The sequence below is a fragment of the Saccopteryx bilineata genome, chromosome 2 (assembly GCF_036850765.1).
Source record: "Saccopteryx bilineata isolate mSacBil1 chromosome 2, mSacBil1_pri_phased_curated, whole genome shotgun sequence".
In the NCBI taxonomy this organism is placed as follows: Eukaryota; Metazoa; Chordata; class Mammalia; order Chiroptera; family Emballonuridae; genus Saccopteryx; species Saccopteryx bilineata.
Genome location: NC_089491.1, coordinates 361,456,386 through 361,468,932, shown reverse-complemented (window position 1 = coordinate 361,468,932; position 12,547 = coordinate 361,456,386). Strand labels below are relative to the sequence as shown.

The following is a 12,547-nucleotide window of genomic DNA, read 5'->3' as shown; positions in this document are numbered from 1 at the left end:
GTGGCAGCAGACCCTGCACAAAGTGGGTATCAGAGTTAATACTGTGAGGAGACACAATAATGAGAATAGTTTTACCAAAGATAATGAAACACCACATAATGCCTGCATTTTACCATTGATTAGAGTGCATCCTTAGAAAACAATGTAACAAAAACCCAGGACAATTTTTTGGAAATTGTATGCTCTTTAGCAACTTTGTGTGAATTTTTTTATACAAGCACTATTCTATGAGTTATAGGTTATAAAAATAGAGAAAAAAAAAGAATAGGAGCAGGGAATAGTATCTGCAGAAGCATAAAAATGCAAATTTAAGGTGTCCGGGGCATATTCTAGAACTATGAGGACTGGTTGGTGAGGTGTTTGATTTGGGAGGCAAGGAAGGGAAAAGGATATACCCATCATTTCCTTCATATACAGATCTTTGGGCCACAAGCTCTGGCTTATCAGGTGGCGGTCTAGATGCCACTTCTTGCAGTTTGGAATGTAGAAGTCCATCTCCACTTCACGTGTAAAGGGCAGTGTCAGAGAGTGAGGTTACCCAGTACCTAGCTCGGTGTACACTTTTCCACTTTACCCCTATAGTTAACACTCAAAATGAGGTGTTATTCAGGTTCTCTCCTCTACTTAAAGTAGGCTGGCTCTGTAGCCTAGAATTGGGATTCACCTAGGAAGAGAAAAAAGGCCTAAAGTTACAAGACCCCTGGCTTGAACTCCAGGACCCTGCAGTGTATTGGAACCATGAATCACAGTAAAATGTTAGAGTAAGGTATGGGTAGGCCCTCCTGGAGGCTGAGAGCATTAACGCATCCCCCTCCCCTCCACACCCCACCTCTCCCGGTTAACTGGGTAGGAACACAGACCAGAGACAACTCTGCACACAGCGGCCAGCCAACTCAAGTCACCGATGGGTCTTGTAGGAAGTTGGTATTGATATATTTCACAAGTGAGAATAAGTTGGGAAATATTAGTGCAATTTAATCACCACAGGGGTGATTTATATAAGATACACTGACTGAACAAAACAGTAAAAAAAATTAGAGCATTTTGCAATTTTTAAAATGGCACCATTAAAGACAATCAAAATTTGAGCCGCTGTTACATATTCAATACTTTTAAAAAGTTCATGGACAACAATGAATTAAAAGGCACTTTTAAAAATCTAGTTTTTCACTACCACTTGAAAAAAAAAGTTACGGTAGCAGTTTCTAAAACCCATCCTAGTGGATAAGGAATGATTAGTGTTGGCACCAGAAACTCCCATTTGCAGATGGGAGTGGAGTCAGTCCACAGGACGAATGCTGGCCGGGACTCGCACTCTTGCCCTCCAGCCTTCTGCAGCTAAATGGGTACACTGTCCTAGCTCATCTTGGAATAGGGTTTGGACCACAAGGTCTAGCTTATCAGGTGGCGGTCTAGATGCGACTTCTCATGGTTTGGAATATAGAGGTCCATCTTTACTTCACGTGTAAAGGGCAGTGTCAGTGAGGTTACCCAGTAAATAGCTCGGTATACATTTTTTCACTTTACCCCTATAGTTAACACAAGTGTCTTGTGTGTGTGGATATGGGGAGAACAGTTTGAAAGGACATGCTAAAAAGGGAATAGTGTTTGTGGCTGTTTACAATAAACTCACAAGTTTGACCCTGGTCTTAAAAAGTCATCCTGGAAAGATGCTGACCTGTCAGCCTCCCTCTTCCTCATGTGCTTCAGGTTCCCACACCTGCCTCTGGTCCCCCGCCCCTGTTAGTGAGACTTCTGAGTGGAAGCCAGTAGACAGGAGAATTCAATATTGGCACATGGATGAAAGGATGAGGCAAAAGACTAATGGATTACCTAGTAAACGATAAAAAGCTATCTACCCACAATGATTTTCCCAGGCCAACATCGTAAGAAATTATTTCAAGAACCAAGTCATCACTTGCTTCTGCTGGCCCAGTATGTGTAGATATTGCCCTGAGTGTGTGGGAAGGTGGGTAGCTATCAATATGTAGGGCCAGCTGGGTGCCCAGACACTTATCATCCTGGTCCATTTGTCTCCACACTCCATGCTTCTACCTCCCAGAGCCCTTGAGATAAGACCCAAGGAAGAATCCTTGGCCTTGCATCCAATAGACACTACTAAGATAAAAGTGCTTCTGCAAAAGGGGCAGGTTAGACGAGGGAGGTAATATGAATATTCTTTAGAAAAACTCAAACCCATCTGCTTATCAATACCCAAAAGGCTGAGGAGGCCACACAGGGCACAGTTTGGTCCATGGAACACTGAGTGGAAGAGGCAGCTAGTGTGAGAAGGCACCCCCACTGCCTGACTCCTGGGAGCAGTTATCCATCCTTCTCGGCTGGGGGAGCGTCAAAGAGCCGGGCTGCCTTCTTGCACAGCAGAGAGAACCAGTAGATCTGGGGAGCAATGAGGGCGGCATTGGCCACATTGCAGAAGAAAGGGATCCTGAATGGCACTTGAAGTATGTTTAGTTTCTGCTGTCGGCTATAGGACCAGTACATGAAGGGGAAAAGAAGGATCCGACAGCAAAAGAAGGTGGTCATCGTGAGGATTCCATTCACCTTGTACAGAATGGTGTGCTGTTGCTTTAGCTGCAAAAGAGGAGGGAAGGAGAATGCAGTCACTGAGAGGCTGGGCCTTCAGGGAATGACTAGCCCAGGTCCCACAGTAAAGGCCCAGTGTCTCACTTCCTGACCCTTGGAAAAGTTGATTGAGCACTGCCATATTTATTTATGCATAGAGCCTTGTAGGTTTCCCAGTAGTGATACTGAATTTGACATAAGCCACCTAGCTGACAGGACACAGGAACAGTGGATGAGAGAAAATCTGTGGCCAGGAAAAAAGTACATGAAGGACTGTATCAAATTTGAATCAAACATACAATTTTGTCCCCACTGGTTGGGAAGACCAATTGACCTCCAGGGTCTCCTATCCCGCTATTCCTAACACTAAGGGATATCTCCAAACCCCACAATCTGCCAAGGAAGGGCAGAGGCTGTGCCCGCCCCGGCGCTGTTTCTGCCATTTCATTCATACATGCCTGAATCAGAATCCTGCCCAGCGACACAAATGGAGTGCTCAGTTCTGCAGTGAAGATGCAGCCAACAAAGAAGTCCCCCAGCTCTCCCCTAAGTCTCTGCAGATTAGAAGAGGAAAAGGGGGAATTAGACATGGAGGTGAACGAACCACCGGAAGGAAAATTCCAGCTAGGGCTGTTGAAAAGGGTAACCGTGAGAAACCAGGAAGGGAAAGGGAAATGCTAAATGGGCAAGTGTAGGCCCATTCAACACTTTGCTGCTTTCAGGGCAATGGCACTTGGATGGTTGCATCACTGGGATCCAGAGGCAACTTCTGATTGGCTAATTGCATCACACACCAGGCTTTCTCTGAATTTCAGTGTCAGCTGGAAGGAACTCTGCAGCCTACTTTTGGGTATCTAACTTAGTCATGCCAAGGGCACTTAGCCAGGTCAGTTAAACAAAATATGTGCCAAACCCTGTACTAGATGTTAGGGAGACTTCTTAAAGAATGTAATGCACTCTACCTCTCCTTTCACCTTGTCAAAGCAGGATAGCATAGTAGAATAGCAGCTCTGGCATTGAGCACCACCAAGTGAGCTAGGCAAACTCTTCAGAGCCCCAATTTCTTCATCTATGATTAGATAGGGCTAACAATTTCTAGTGCTATGTCTATCTATTTCTAATAATTTCTAGTTATTATCAGAAAGCGATGAGCTTTTAAACCAAGTGCCCGTCACCTGGCAGGCACTCAGAAATTACTACTTTTCCTCTCTGCATTCCCATCTCTTCCTTGTTGGGTAAAGTTTTTATGGGGACAATGGATCTCGGGAGAAATTATGAGGCTATTTGCTTTGAGATACTGCCTTTGTGACATCAAAATAATGCATCCAGGTCTGTCTTTCACTGTAAGAGCAAATAACCAGTTGACTGATTTAAATTTGTTTTAAATTTCATTTTTAAAAATTATGTTATATTTTATATTTTATGAACTACAGTCAGAACCTTTTGCAAAGGCTAGGGAATCACAAAAGGCTGGGTGATGCCAGTAAGGAGGATCATGAACACTTCTATATGATCTGCCTGGGGGATTTAACTGTGGAAGCAGCTGGCCTGAGCGGGTGAGGTAGGAAAATGAAGAAAAAGAGGGGCAACCCTGACTCCTAAGTGTGGGTCAGGATACCCAGATCAAAGGGGGAAATGAGGGACCAAGGCTCCTGGTGGCTGTATCCTGGGGGGCCATACCTGTGCAACTGGCACAAGGACCAACAGAATGACCACGTGGTGCGTGATCATGAGGCGGTTTTTACTTAGGAAGTTTCGGAAAATGGTGAGGGTGTGTTTGCGGTTCTGTTCGCTGGTTCGGTACCATTCACAGATGTACATGGCGTAAGTGTCATAGACCATATATGGGATCAAAAACCATACATATTCTCGGGAAAGCCAGTGCCTGAAAGAAAGCATATGCGTAGTCCATGAAATAATTGTAGATATCAATTATGAAGGCAGGCTCAAAGCCAATCTCTTGTCAAACACATTTCCTTTAGCTTTGTGTTAATCAGATGTTTTTACTCCAAATACTTTACAGTGAAGATACTGAAGTTGACAGAGTGAACAACTTTCTCTAAATTACAGGGGAAATTGGTGTCACTAGCAGAAACGCCATGTGTTTATGTGACCAGCTGGCACTATTTGCCTGATTTAACTACTCATTTGTAATGAGTTTTCTGGCATTTTGTGATATAAGCTGACTTTGATATAGATATCTCTCTACCAGTCATTCAACCGCCCCACCAAGAAACTGGTTTGGAAGGTGTCCCAAATCCCAATCCAATATTTCCAGTTTAACTCCACTCATTGCTCAACAGTTGGGAGTTTCCTCTTTGCATCTGCTTGTAACCCCGCTCTCGGGAGTTCCTGGCAAGCAACCCTGGCCATTTTCTTTACAATTCTATGGCTAATCCCAATTCCACTCATTAAGACAAATATGTCTGGAAAGGAGCCCAGAGCTCAAGGACTACCTTACAGCAGTCAGATACCAAAAGAGAAGCTGGGACAAAAGACAGTGTTCCCATTTATTTCTTCAAAGGGATTGAATCAATATTTGCTGAGTCAAAATGATAGTTTACCATTGTCCTGGAGCAGATTAGAAGAAAAGTCTATAACTTACACAATTTTGTTCCCAAATGATAAATCATAATTCTACAGAAAACTGTTGTGGGAAAAAAAAACATCTAAATTGAAATCGTGTCCTATTTTGGGAAGGAATAGATTCGCTAAATCAGCAAATTTTTATTCAGCCCCTTGTGTTAGGTAGAAGAGACAATTTAGTTTTATGGTTCTCAAACTATCTGAACATCAGCATCACCTGCAGTGCTTGTTAAAGTTACACCCCCCCCCAAGATACTTACAGCTGTCAAATCTGTATTTGTAACCTTGTCTCAGGTGATTTCCTAAGGAGCCAGTCCACAAAATGCAACATTGAGAATATACTCTATAGGGTGACATTTGAGTTTCCATTCCTGAATGATGCTACACTTAACACAGCATCACTCAATAATGAATAAACAATGAAATATGCAAACAAAGAGGGATGGAAAATATACACTCAGGTAAATTAATTAATTTGCCTAATTTCATTTAGGCAAAAAGATACAATATTTATTCTACTGCCCATCTATGGTCTCCAGTGCTTTTGTAAAGCAATTCCAAGTTAAATAATTGTAACGAGTTATTAAAAGCTGAGCTGAAACAACTGGCCTCTCTCCTTGAGTGGAGTCTAGGGTTTTAGTATTTTCCACACAGTATCAATTCAATAAAATCTGAAATTGTGGCTGCTTGGTAGGTAGAATTCTCTCAAGTTTTATCAGCAAGAGATCTAGATTGTAATCTAACTACCACCAGACTAAGTTTAGCTTTCTTTATAAAATGAAGATAATAATCACTGTCTTACTCCCCTTACAAAGTTATTGTAAAGAATTATTTTTAAAAGTCTTAAAATATTTTTAAATGTAAAAAGTACTATCCAAATATAAGTGCTTAAGTTGGGAAAACTGCCTAGAGCTGTGACTCTTAGCCTTTTGGAGATCTAGACATCTTTAAGAATCTGATGAAATCCTTGGCCCCATACCACATTCTGCATATAAATTGGGGGGATTTATAGATACCCCTACCTATAGAGAGTCTACATGAAGGCATAAAATGAAAATGTATAGCCTGACCAGGCAGTGGCGCAGTGGATAGAGCGTCGGACTGGGATGCAAAAGACCCAGGTTCGAGACCCCGAGGTCACCAGCTTGAGCACAAGCTCGTCTGGTTTGAGCAAAAAGCTCACCAGCTTGAGCCCAAGGTCGCTGGCTCAAGCAAGGGGTTACTCGGTCTGCTGAAGGTCCGCGGTCAAGGCACATATGAGAAAGCAATCAATGAACAACTAAGGTGTTGCAATGCGCAGTGAGAAACTAATAATTGATGTTTCTCATCTCTGTAAAAAAAAAAAAAAAAGAAAATGCATATAATAGAAAAAGATATTTGTGGGGGAGGGGTATACAGCACAATCAAATGTCAAAATAATCTAGAGATGTTTTCTCTCAACATATGTACCCTGATTTATCAATGTCACTGCATTAAATTTAATAAATAAATTTAAAAAAAAAAGATATTTGGGTATACAGGATATGAGCCCCAAAGGCCTTTTCCCCTCAGATGATCTAGGGGCCGTTAGAGCATCCTTGTGCATCCATGAAAGTAGGGGGCACAGAAACATGTCTGTCTCCATTATATGAGCAGAGAATCTAAAGGCATAAAGATACACAAAAGGAGGATCCCGAAAACCGAATTCAGGTTTCTTACCATGCTCAAGCCACTAAAACACACTGCTTCTATGGGGAAAACACAACAGTGGTGCTACAGAACTGAAAGTTAATTGTGCACAAATATCTTTTCTGAAATGTGTAGTGCTTGCCTGCTGCTTGCCCTCATGTCAGCTCAAGATAGTGTCTTAATCTTTGCAAAAGAGGCTGGTTTCAAGTTTGATCTGACAAGCTGGGTGAGGGCAGTGAGGGAGCTTGCCTCATGATAACAAAATGCTCAATTAAATTAAAAATGGGGCCCTGGCCGGTGGCACAGTGGTAGAGTGTCAGCCTGGCATGTGGATGTCCCAGGTCTGATTCCGGGTCAGGGCACACAGGAGAAGCGCCCATCTGCTTCTCTACCCCTCCCCCTCTTGCTTCTCTCTTTCTCCCCCTCTCCTCCTACAGGCATGGCTTGGAGTGAGTTGTCTCAGGGTGCTGAGGATGGCTTTGTGGCCTCAACTCGGGTGCTAAGAAGAGTTTGGTTGCTGAGCAACAGAACAATGCCCCAGATGGGCAGAGCATCACTCCCAGTGGGCTTGCCAAGTGCATCCTGGTCTGGCTGCATGCAGGAGTCTCTCTGCCTCCCTTTCTCCCACTGAATAAAAATAAAAATAAAATAAAAATGGACGGCCCTGGCCAGGTGGCTCAGTTAATGGAACATCCTCCCAGAGCACCAAGGTCATGGGTTCGATCCCAGGTCAGGGCACATATGAGAAGCAACCAATGAGTACACAACTAAATGGAACTAAGTAGGAAAATGAGTTGATGCTTTTTTTCTCTCCCCACCCCCTACTTCCTTTCTCTCAAATCAATAGAAAAAATTTTTAAATAAATAAATAAAAATCAAACCCAGCCAAGCAAATGTGTTAGACATGCAATCAGTCATCTGGCCTGTCTCCTCTCAGCATCTACAATTCATCACCATGAAAAGCGTAAAAATCATGATGGCAGCATTAATCCCAAGTAAGATCCAGATACTAAGTCTGCAGGCCAGTGAGACAGATACCCGGCTCTGGCTCTTCTCCCACTGCAGTCTCAACAGGGGAAAAGAGGGACACTCTGCAGTATCAACACGAGAAAAGAATCAGGATCAGTCTCCCTGTACATTGACTATCACTTTTCAACTTAACTGAAAGTGAGAGTGGTTCTAGGAAAAATGGCTTCAAAACATCACCATTGGCCAGGTATAAATACTATACATACTATACAAAGTAGACTTTATGATTTGTTTCACTGGATACACATTTCCTGACCTGCAGCTGGACTGAACTCTAACACACATACAAATCAGTTTTCTGAAAACACCCGAAACCTCTTCACCGCCTTCAGCAAATCCAAAGGAAAGGAAAGAGCAGCATTTGTAAGGATCTGCTAACCACACTGCAAATATCTTGGCAATCAATGCTCCAGAGTAGAACACCAAAAGCCACACTCTCACTTCTGAATAATTTTCAGAAGTATCTCTCAGATAAAGAACTTGGATCAATGGACCACGCTGTCCTCTCACTTGCCACCTTATATCAGGCTTAGACGCTGTCAATCTCTTGTATATATTTCTTTGGTTTGCTTTCTTCTATGGTGGCCATGCAGAAAGAGGTAAGGAAAGGAAGAGGGAACTAATTATGGTGCCCAAGTTTTCCCATTAATCGGCTATCCAACAGCCTGTACTGCTATATGTGCAAACTTCGAAAAAGCTCAGCGATGATATTTTACTTCTTTCACCTGGCTTTGGATGTTACCTGTCGGTGATCACGTTTCTACAGTAGCAGATGATGACGATCCCCGATCCGGTGGCCAACACAGCCTGCGCTGAAGAAACCAGCCTAATGTGCGGCAGAAAAGAAAAAAGGGGGGTTGGTCGGTGGGGAGCGCGTTCAATCCAGTCCTGTGAACAGCATAAAGCCAAACCTCCTCAACCTGACTTTCCCCTAGGCTGCCAGCGCCTGGAGGAAAATGGTAGAGCCGCCTCCACACTCCCGACCCCCGAAGGAACTGGCAGATGTGTTGCAGGCTTCCCTCCCCATTCTGAACAGCGTGGGCAGCCCTCCACCCTGCTTCCCTCTCCCTCCGGGACGGGACGCAGAGGGTCTTCCCAGAGCCCTGGCCAGGGCTGCGAAGAGGAGCAAGGAGCTAGGGAGGCAGCCCCCTCGCTTCCTGTCGGCCCCCCCTTTTCTCCCTCACTGGACGCAGAGGCGGGCACGGGCGGGTCTGGGCAGCCCGCGCGCGGCCGGGTGGGGCGCACGGCGCCGGCCTCGCCGCGTACCTGGTGCTGATCATCACGCAATCGTATTCGGTCCATTCGGGCCGCGCGCGGCGCAGCCCCCAGGTGCAGAGCGCGAAGAGCCCCGGGAAGAAGAGTGAGCCCGAGGCCAGCGTCAGCAGCATGGGTGCTCAGGGCTTGGGGCCTCGCTCGGCGCCCTCGGCGTGGCTCAGGTCTGCTCTGCTCGGCTGCGAGACTGCCGCGGCCCGCCCGCCCCTATTTCTACCTTCCAGCCTCCACCCCGCCCCGCCGGCCCGCCGCGACTCCGGCAGCCGCGGAGCGCTGGCCTGGAGCCCGCACCGACACTCTCCGCGTGACCAGGCCGGCGGCCGCGATAGGCGCGAGCTGGCGGGCCGGGGCGGGGTCTCGCCGCCACCGCCCCTGGGCCCCGGGCGTCCCCGGGCTCCCGCGAGCGAGCGGACCGCGGGAGCGAGCTGCAGCCCGAGCGGGGGCCGCGGCGCGCGCGGCCTAGTGGGTTCCTAGTGCGCCGACGCCGCGCCTCGGACGAACCGGGCTCCCGGCCGAGGTGGTCGTGGGGAGGGCCGAGAGTCGGGGGCTTCTGCTGCGCCGCCGCGGACGCTACCCTTTCCCTCCGGGACCAGCCGGACAGACGAAGTGCTCGCACCTGCCACAGCCCTTCTCTCCTTCCCAGCTCCGTGGGAAAAGGGGCCGGATGGGAGGGGGGAAGGAGGGCCCCCGAGAAACAGGTAGGAAAATGCAGTCCGTGGAGACCCTCTACCATGAGGGTGGGATGAGTCCTCCAGGCCGGGGCATTGCTCCGTGCCAGCGGTGCAGTGGGCATCCCTCTGGGGGAAGGAAGGAAAGGGTGGGTGAGCTTGTGGCTATCTGCCTATCTGTGGCTTGGCTTATCAACTGCCATGCACTCTTGCTTCCAAATAGTTGTTTGAAGGAAATGTTCTTCCTGCAGGCTAAAGATGGCTTTTCCACGTCCTGCCAACTGCTGCAGTTTCTCCAGAGGGGATCGCTCCAACAAACATTACATTCTGGCCACAGAATGCAGCAGTTCCTCTTTCAATGTACACATCGAGGTGGAATATCATGTCTGCAGACTTTCTGTGGTACTGCCCTACTGTCTTTTGGCTTTGGATCAAGGTACTACCCAGTCTTGGTGGCTGTTTTGATGTTGTTGACAACGGCTCTTACTTAAAAGTTCCGGGCCAGGTGCCCTAAATTTGAGTGGATTGGAATCCATTCACTTCCACTAAGCACCAATCACAGGGGCTAATACAATAACTTCAGTATTACTGGCTGCTCTTCCTCTTGGGACTTACCAAAGCTTTGCTTTGCCTTGGTCTGTATCTTTTCAGCTAATATGGGGAGAAATACAATTCACTTATGTCTACTGCAATTGAAAAGTACTATGAGTCTCTTCAAATCACCCTCATGCAAAATGCTGACAAAAGCCCCATAAGAGGACTCGGCCTGGAACAATCCTGCTCAGCTTTTCTGGGACATAGTTTCTTCATTTTGAAAGGAAGAGGCTGAATCATAAGCTCTTTAAGGCTCTTCCAACTTTAGATTCATAAGAGTATATGACTTTTATAAAGTAACAAATGATTTCTATTCTATGTCAATTAAATTTCTCTAACATGGCAGTTACTGGTGTAGAAACAACACAGCATTTAACATCTCCCTATATGTTGTTCAGATGAGGGATTTAACCAGGATTTAGGAAGCAGAAAGCCTGAAGACAAGTGTGAAATCTCTTCTACTCAACGCAACATCTCTAACTCCCAAACTGCTAACACCACATACGCTAACATATGTGGTGAAATAAGAAAGAAACTTGTTTGGTAGCAAGGTATCTGGCCAATATAAAGCTTTCTGTATTTTCACATTTGCATGTGGACAAAGGACAGCTATCTGTCAACTTTCCATTCTCTCTAGGAGCTGAATAAATCCTTGTGCTTTCCATGTTTTATTCCTTACCCAGTTATTCCCATCACTCCAGCTTTTCCAGAGACAGGTGGTTATAAGTCCTTCCTGCCTTCTCTCTTTAATGGGATCACCAACATGTACCAAGGATCCTAACACTTTCACGTGGGGGAACAAATCTATAACCTATGCAAGAAAGTGTTTGTACCACCTGACCAGGCAGTGGCACAGTGGATAGAGCATTAGCCTAGGATTCAGAGGACCCAGGTTTGAAACCCTGAGGTCACCAGCTTGAGCGTGGGATCATAAACATGAGCTCAAAAGTAACTGGCTTTTTTTTTTTTTTTTTTACAGGGACAGAGTCAGAGAGAGGGATAGGCAGGGACAGAGAGAGATGAGAAGCATCAATCATCAGTTTTTTGTTGCGAGACCTTAGTTGTTCATTGATTACTTTCTCATATGTGCCTTGACCAAGTAACCCCTTGCTCAAGCCAGTGACCTTGGGTCCAAGCTGGTGAGCTTTTGCTCAAACCAGATGAACCCACGCTCAAGCTGGCGACCTCGGGGTCTTGAACCTGGGTCCTCTGCATCCCAGTCCGACGCTCTATCCACTGCGCCACTGCCTGGTCAGGCGAAAGGTCACTGGCTTAAAGCCCAAAGTCTGTGCTCTCTTCCACCACCCCACCCCCTAGTCAAGGCATGTATGAGAAAGCAATGAACTAAGGAGTGCAATAACAAGTTGATGCTTCTCATCCCTCTCCCTTCCTGTCTTGTCCCTGCCTGTCTCTGTCTCTTGCTAAAAAAAAAAAAAAAAAAAAAAAAAAAAAAAAAAAAAAAAAAAAAGGTGTTTGTACAGCTCTAAAGCTGTCTATGAAATGAAAACAAAACAGATGTTTTACATGTAAAATGAGCTTCTGACACCACACCACATGAAGTCACCAGAATGTTTAGGTTGAATCACCAGAAAGCTAACAAGTATATAAACATGAGTCTTGACTTCAAACACCTGAGGGGAAAGATAAAGCCAAATGAGAAGCACCAAGCCTTCCACTCCCCAGTCAAGTCTTCAGTCAAATGCTTCCTCCTCTAGGGAGGTTTCTATTTACCTGTCTCTCCAGGCAGATTTATAAATTCATTTCCTAACCTGGCTTTCCATTTGAGTAGTGAGCATGTTGTTTTTAATTTGTATGTATGTTTCCCCACCAAACTGTTAGCTCTTTGAAACAGGACCATGTCTTTTCATTTCGTTTCCCAGCGTAGGCCTGGCACATCACAAGCACTCAAGAAATGTTTGATACTTTTTAAAGCTAATGTTTACTGAGTATTTACTACATGCCAGGCACTCTATCAAACATTTTGAATGCATTATTTCATTGGGTCCTCACGAAAAATCTAGTATCCTCACTGTGTGTATGACCCAGAGTAATTAAAATATTGCCCAAAGTCACACTGCTGGTAGCAGAGTTGGGATTTGAATTCAGTACTTTCTGTCTTCAAGGTTTTAATGTGATTAATGATTAAA

At 45.5% G+C, this 12,547-nt stretch overlaps 1 protein-coding gene and 1 long non-coding RNA gene across 4 annotated transcripts; one reads left to right on the top strand and one right to left on the bottom strand.

Annotated features, from left to right (window-relative positions):
• Positions 1-954: 954 nt before the first annotated feature.
• Positions 955-9,471, bottom strand: TLCD3A (TLC domain containing 3A). Of its 3 annotated transcripts, XM_066263115.1 has the most exons (5): positions 9,133-9,471; positions 8,609-8,692; positions 4,264-4,468; positions 3,042-3,137; positions 955-2,592 (listed from the first exon to the last, which is right to left on the bottom strand). In XM_066263115.1, the coding sequence occupies exons 1-5, from the start codon at positions 9,252-9,254 to the stop codon at positions 2,323-2,325; spliced, it is 777 nt and encodes a 258-aa protein (XP_066119212.1). In that variant the 5' UTR covers positions 9,255-9,471; the 3' UTR covers positions 955-2,322. The 3 variants fall into 3 exon arrangements, with proteins under 3 accessions (XP_066119212.1, XP_066119214.1, XP_066119213.1); XM_066263117.1 differs by lacking the exons at positions 955-2,592; positions 4,264-4,468 and having other exon boundaries at positions 3,048-3,137; positions 9,133-9,267; XM_066263116.1 differs by lacking the exons at positions 955-2,592; positions 3,042-3,137 and having other exon boundaries at positions 4,340-4,468; positions 8,592-8,692; positions 9,133-9,267.
• On the top strand, positions 9,170-10,609 carry LOC136326746 (uncharacterized). The gene is made up of 2 exons (XR_010729511.1): positions 9,170-9,302; positions 10,058-10,609. It is a non-coding gene; the product is annotated as an uncharacterized lncRNA (long non-coding RNA).
• Positions 10,610-12,547: the final 1,938 nt, after the last annotated feature.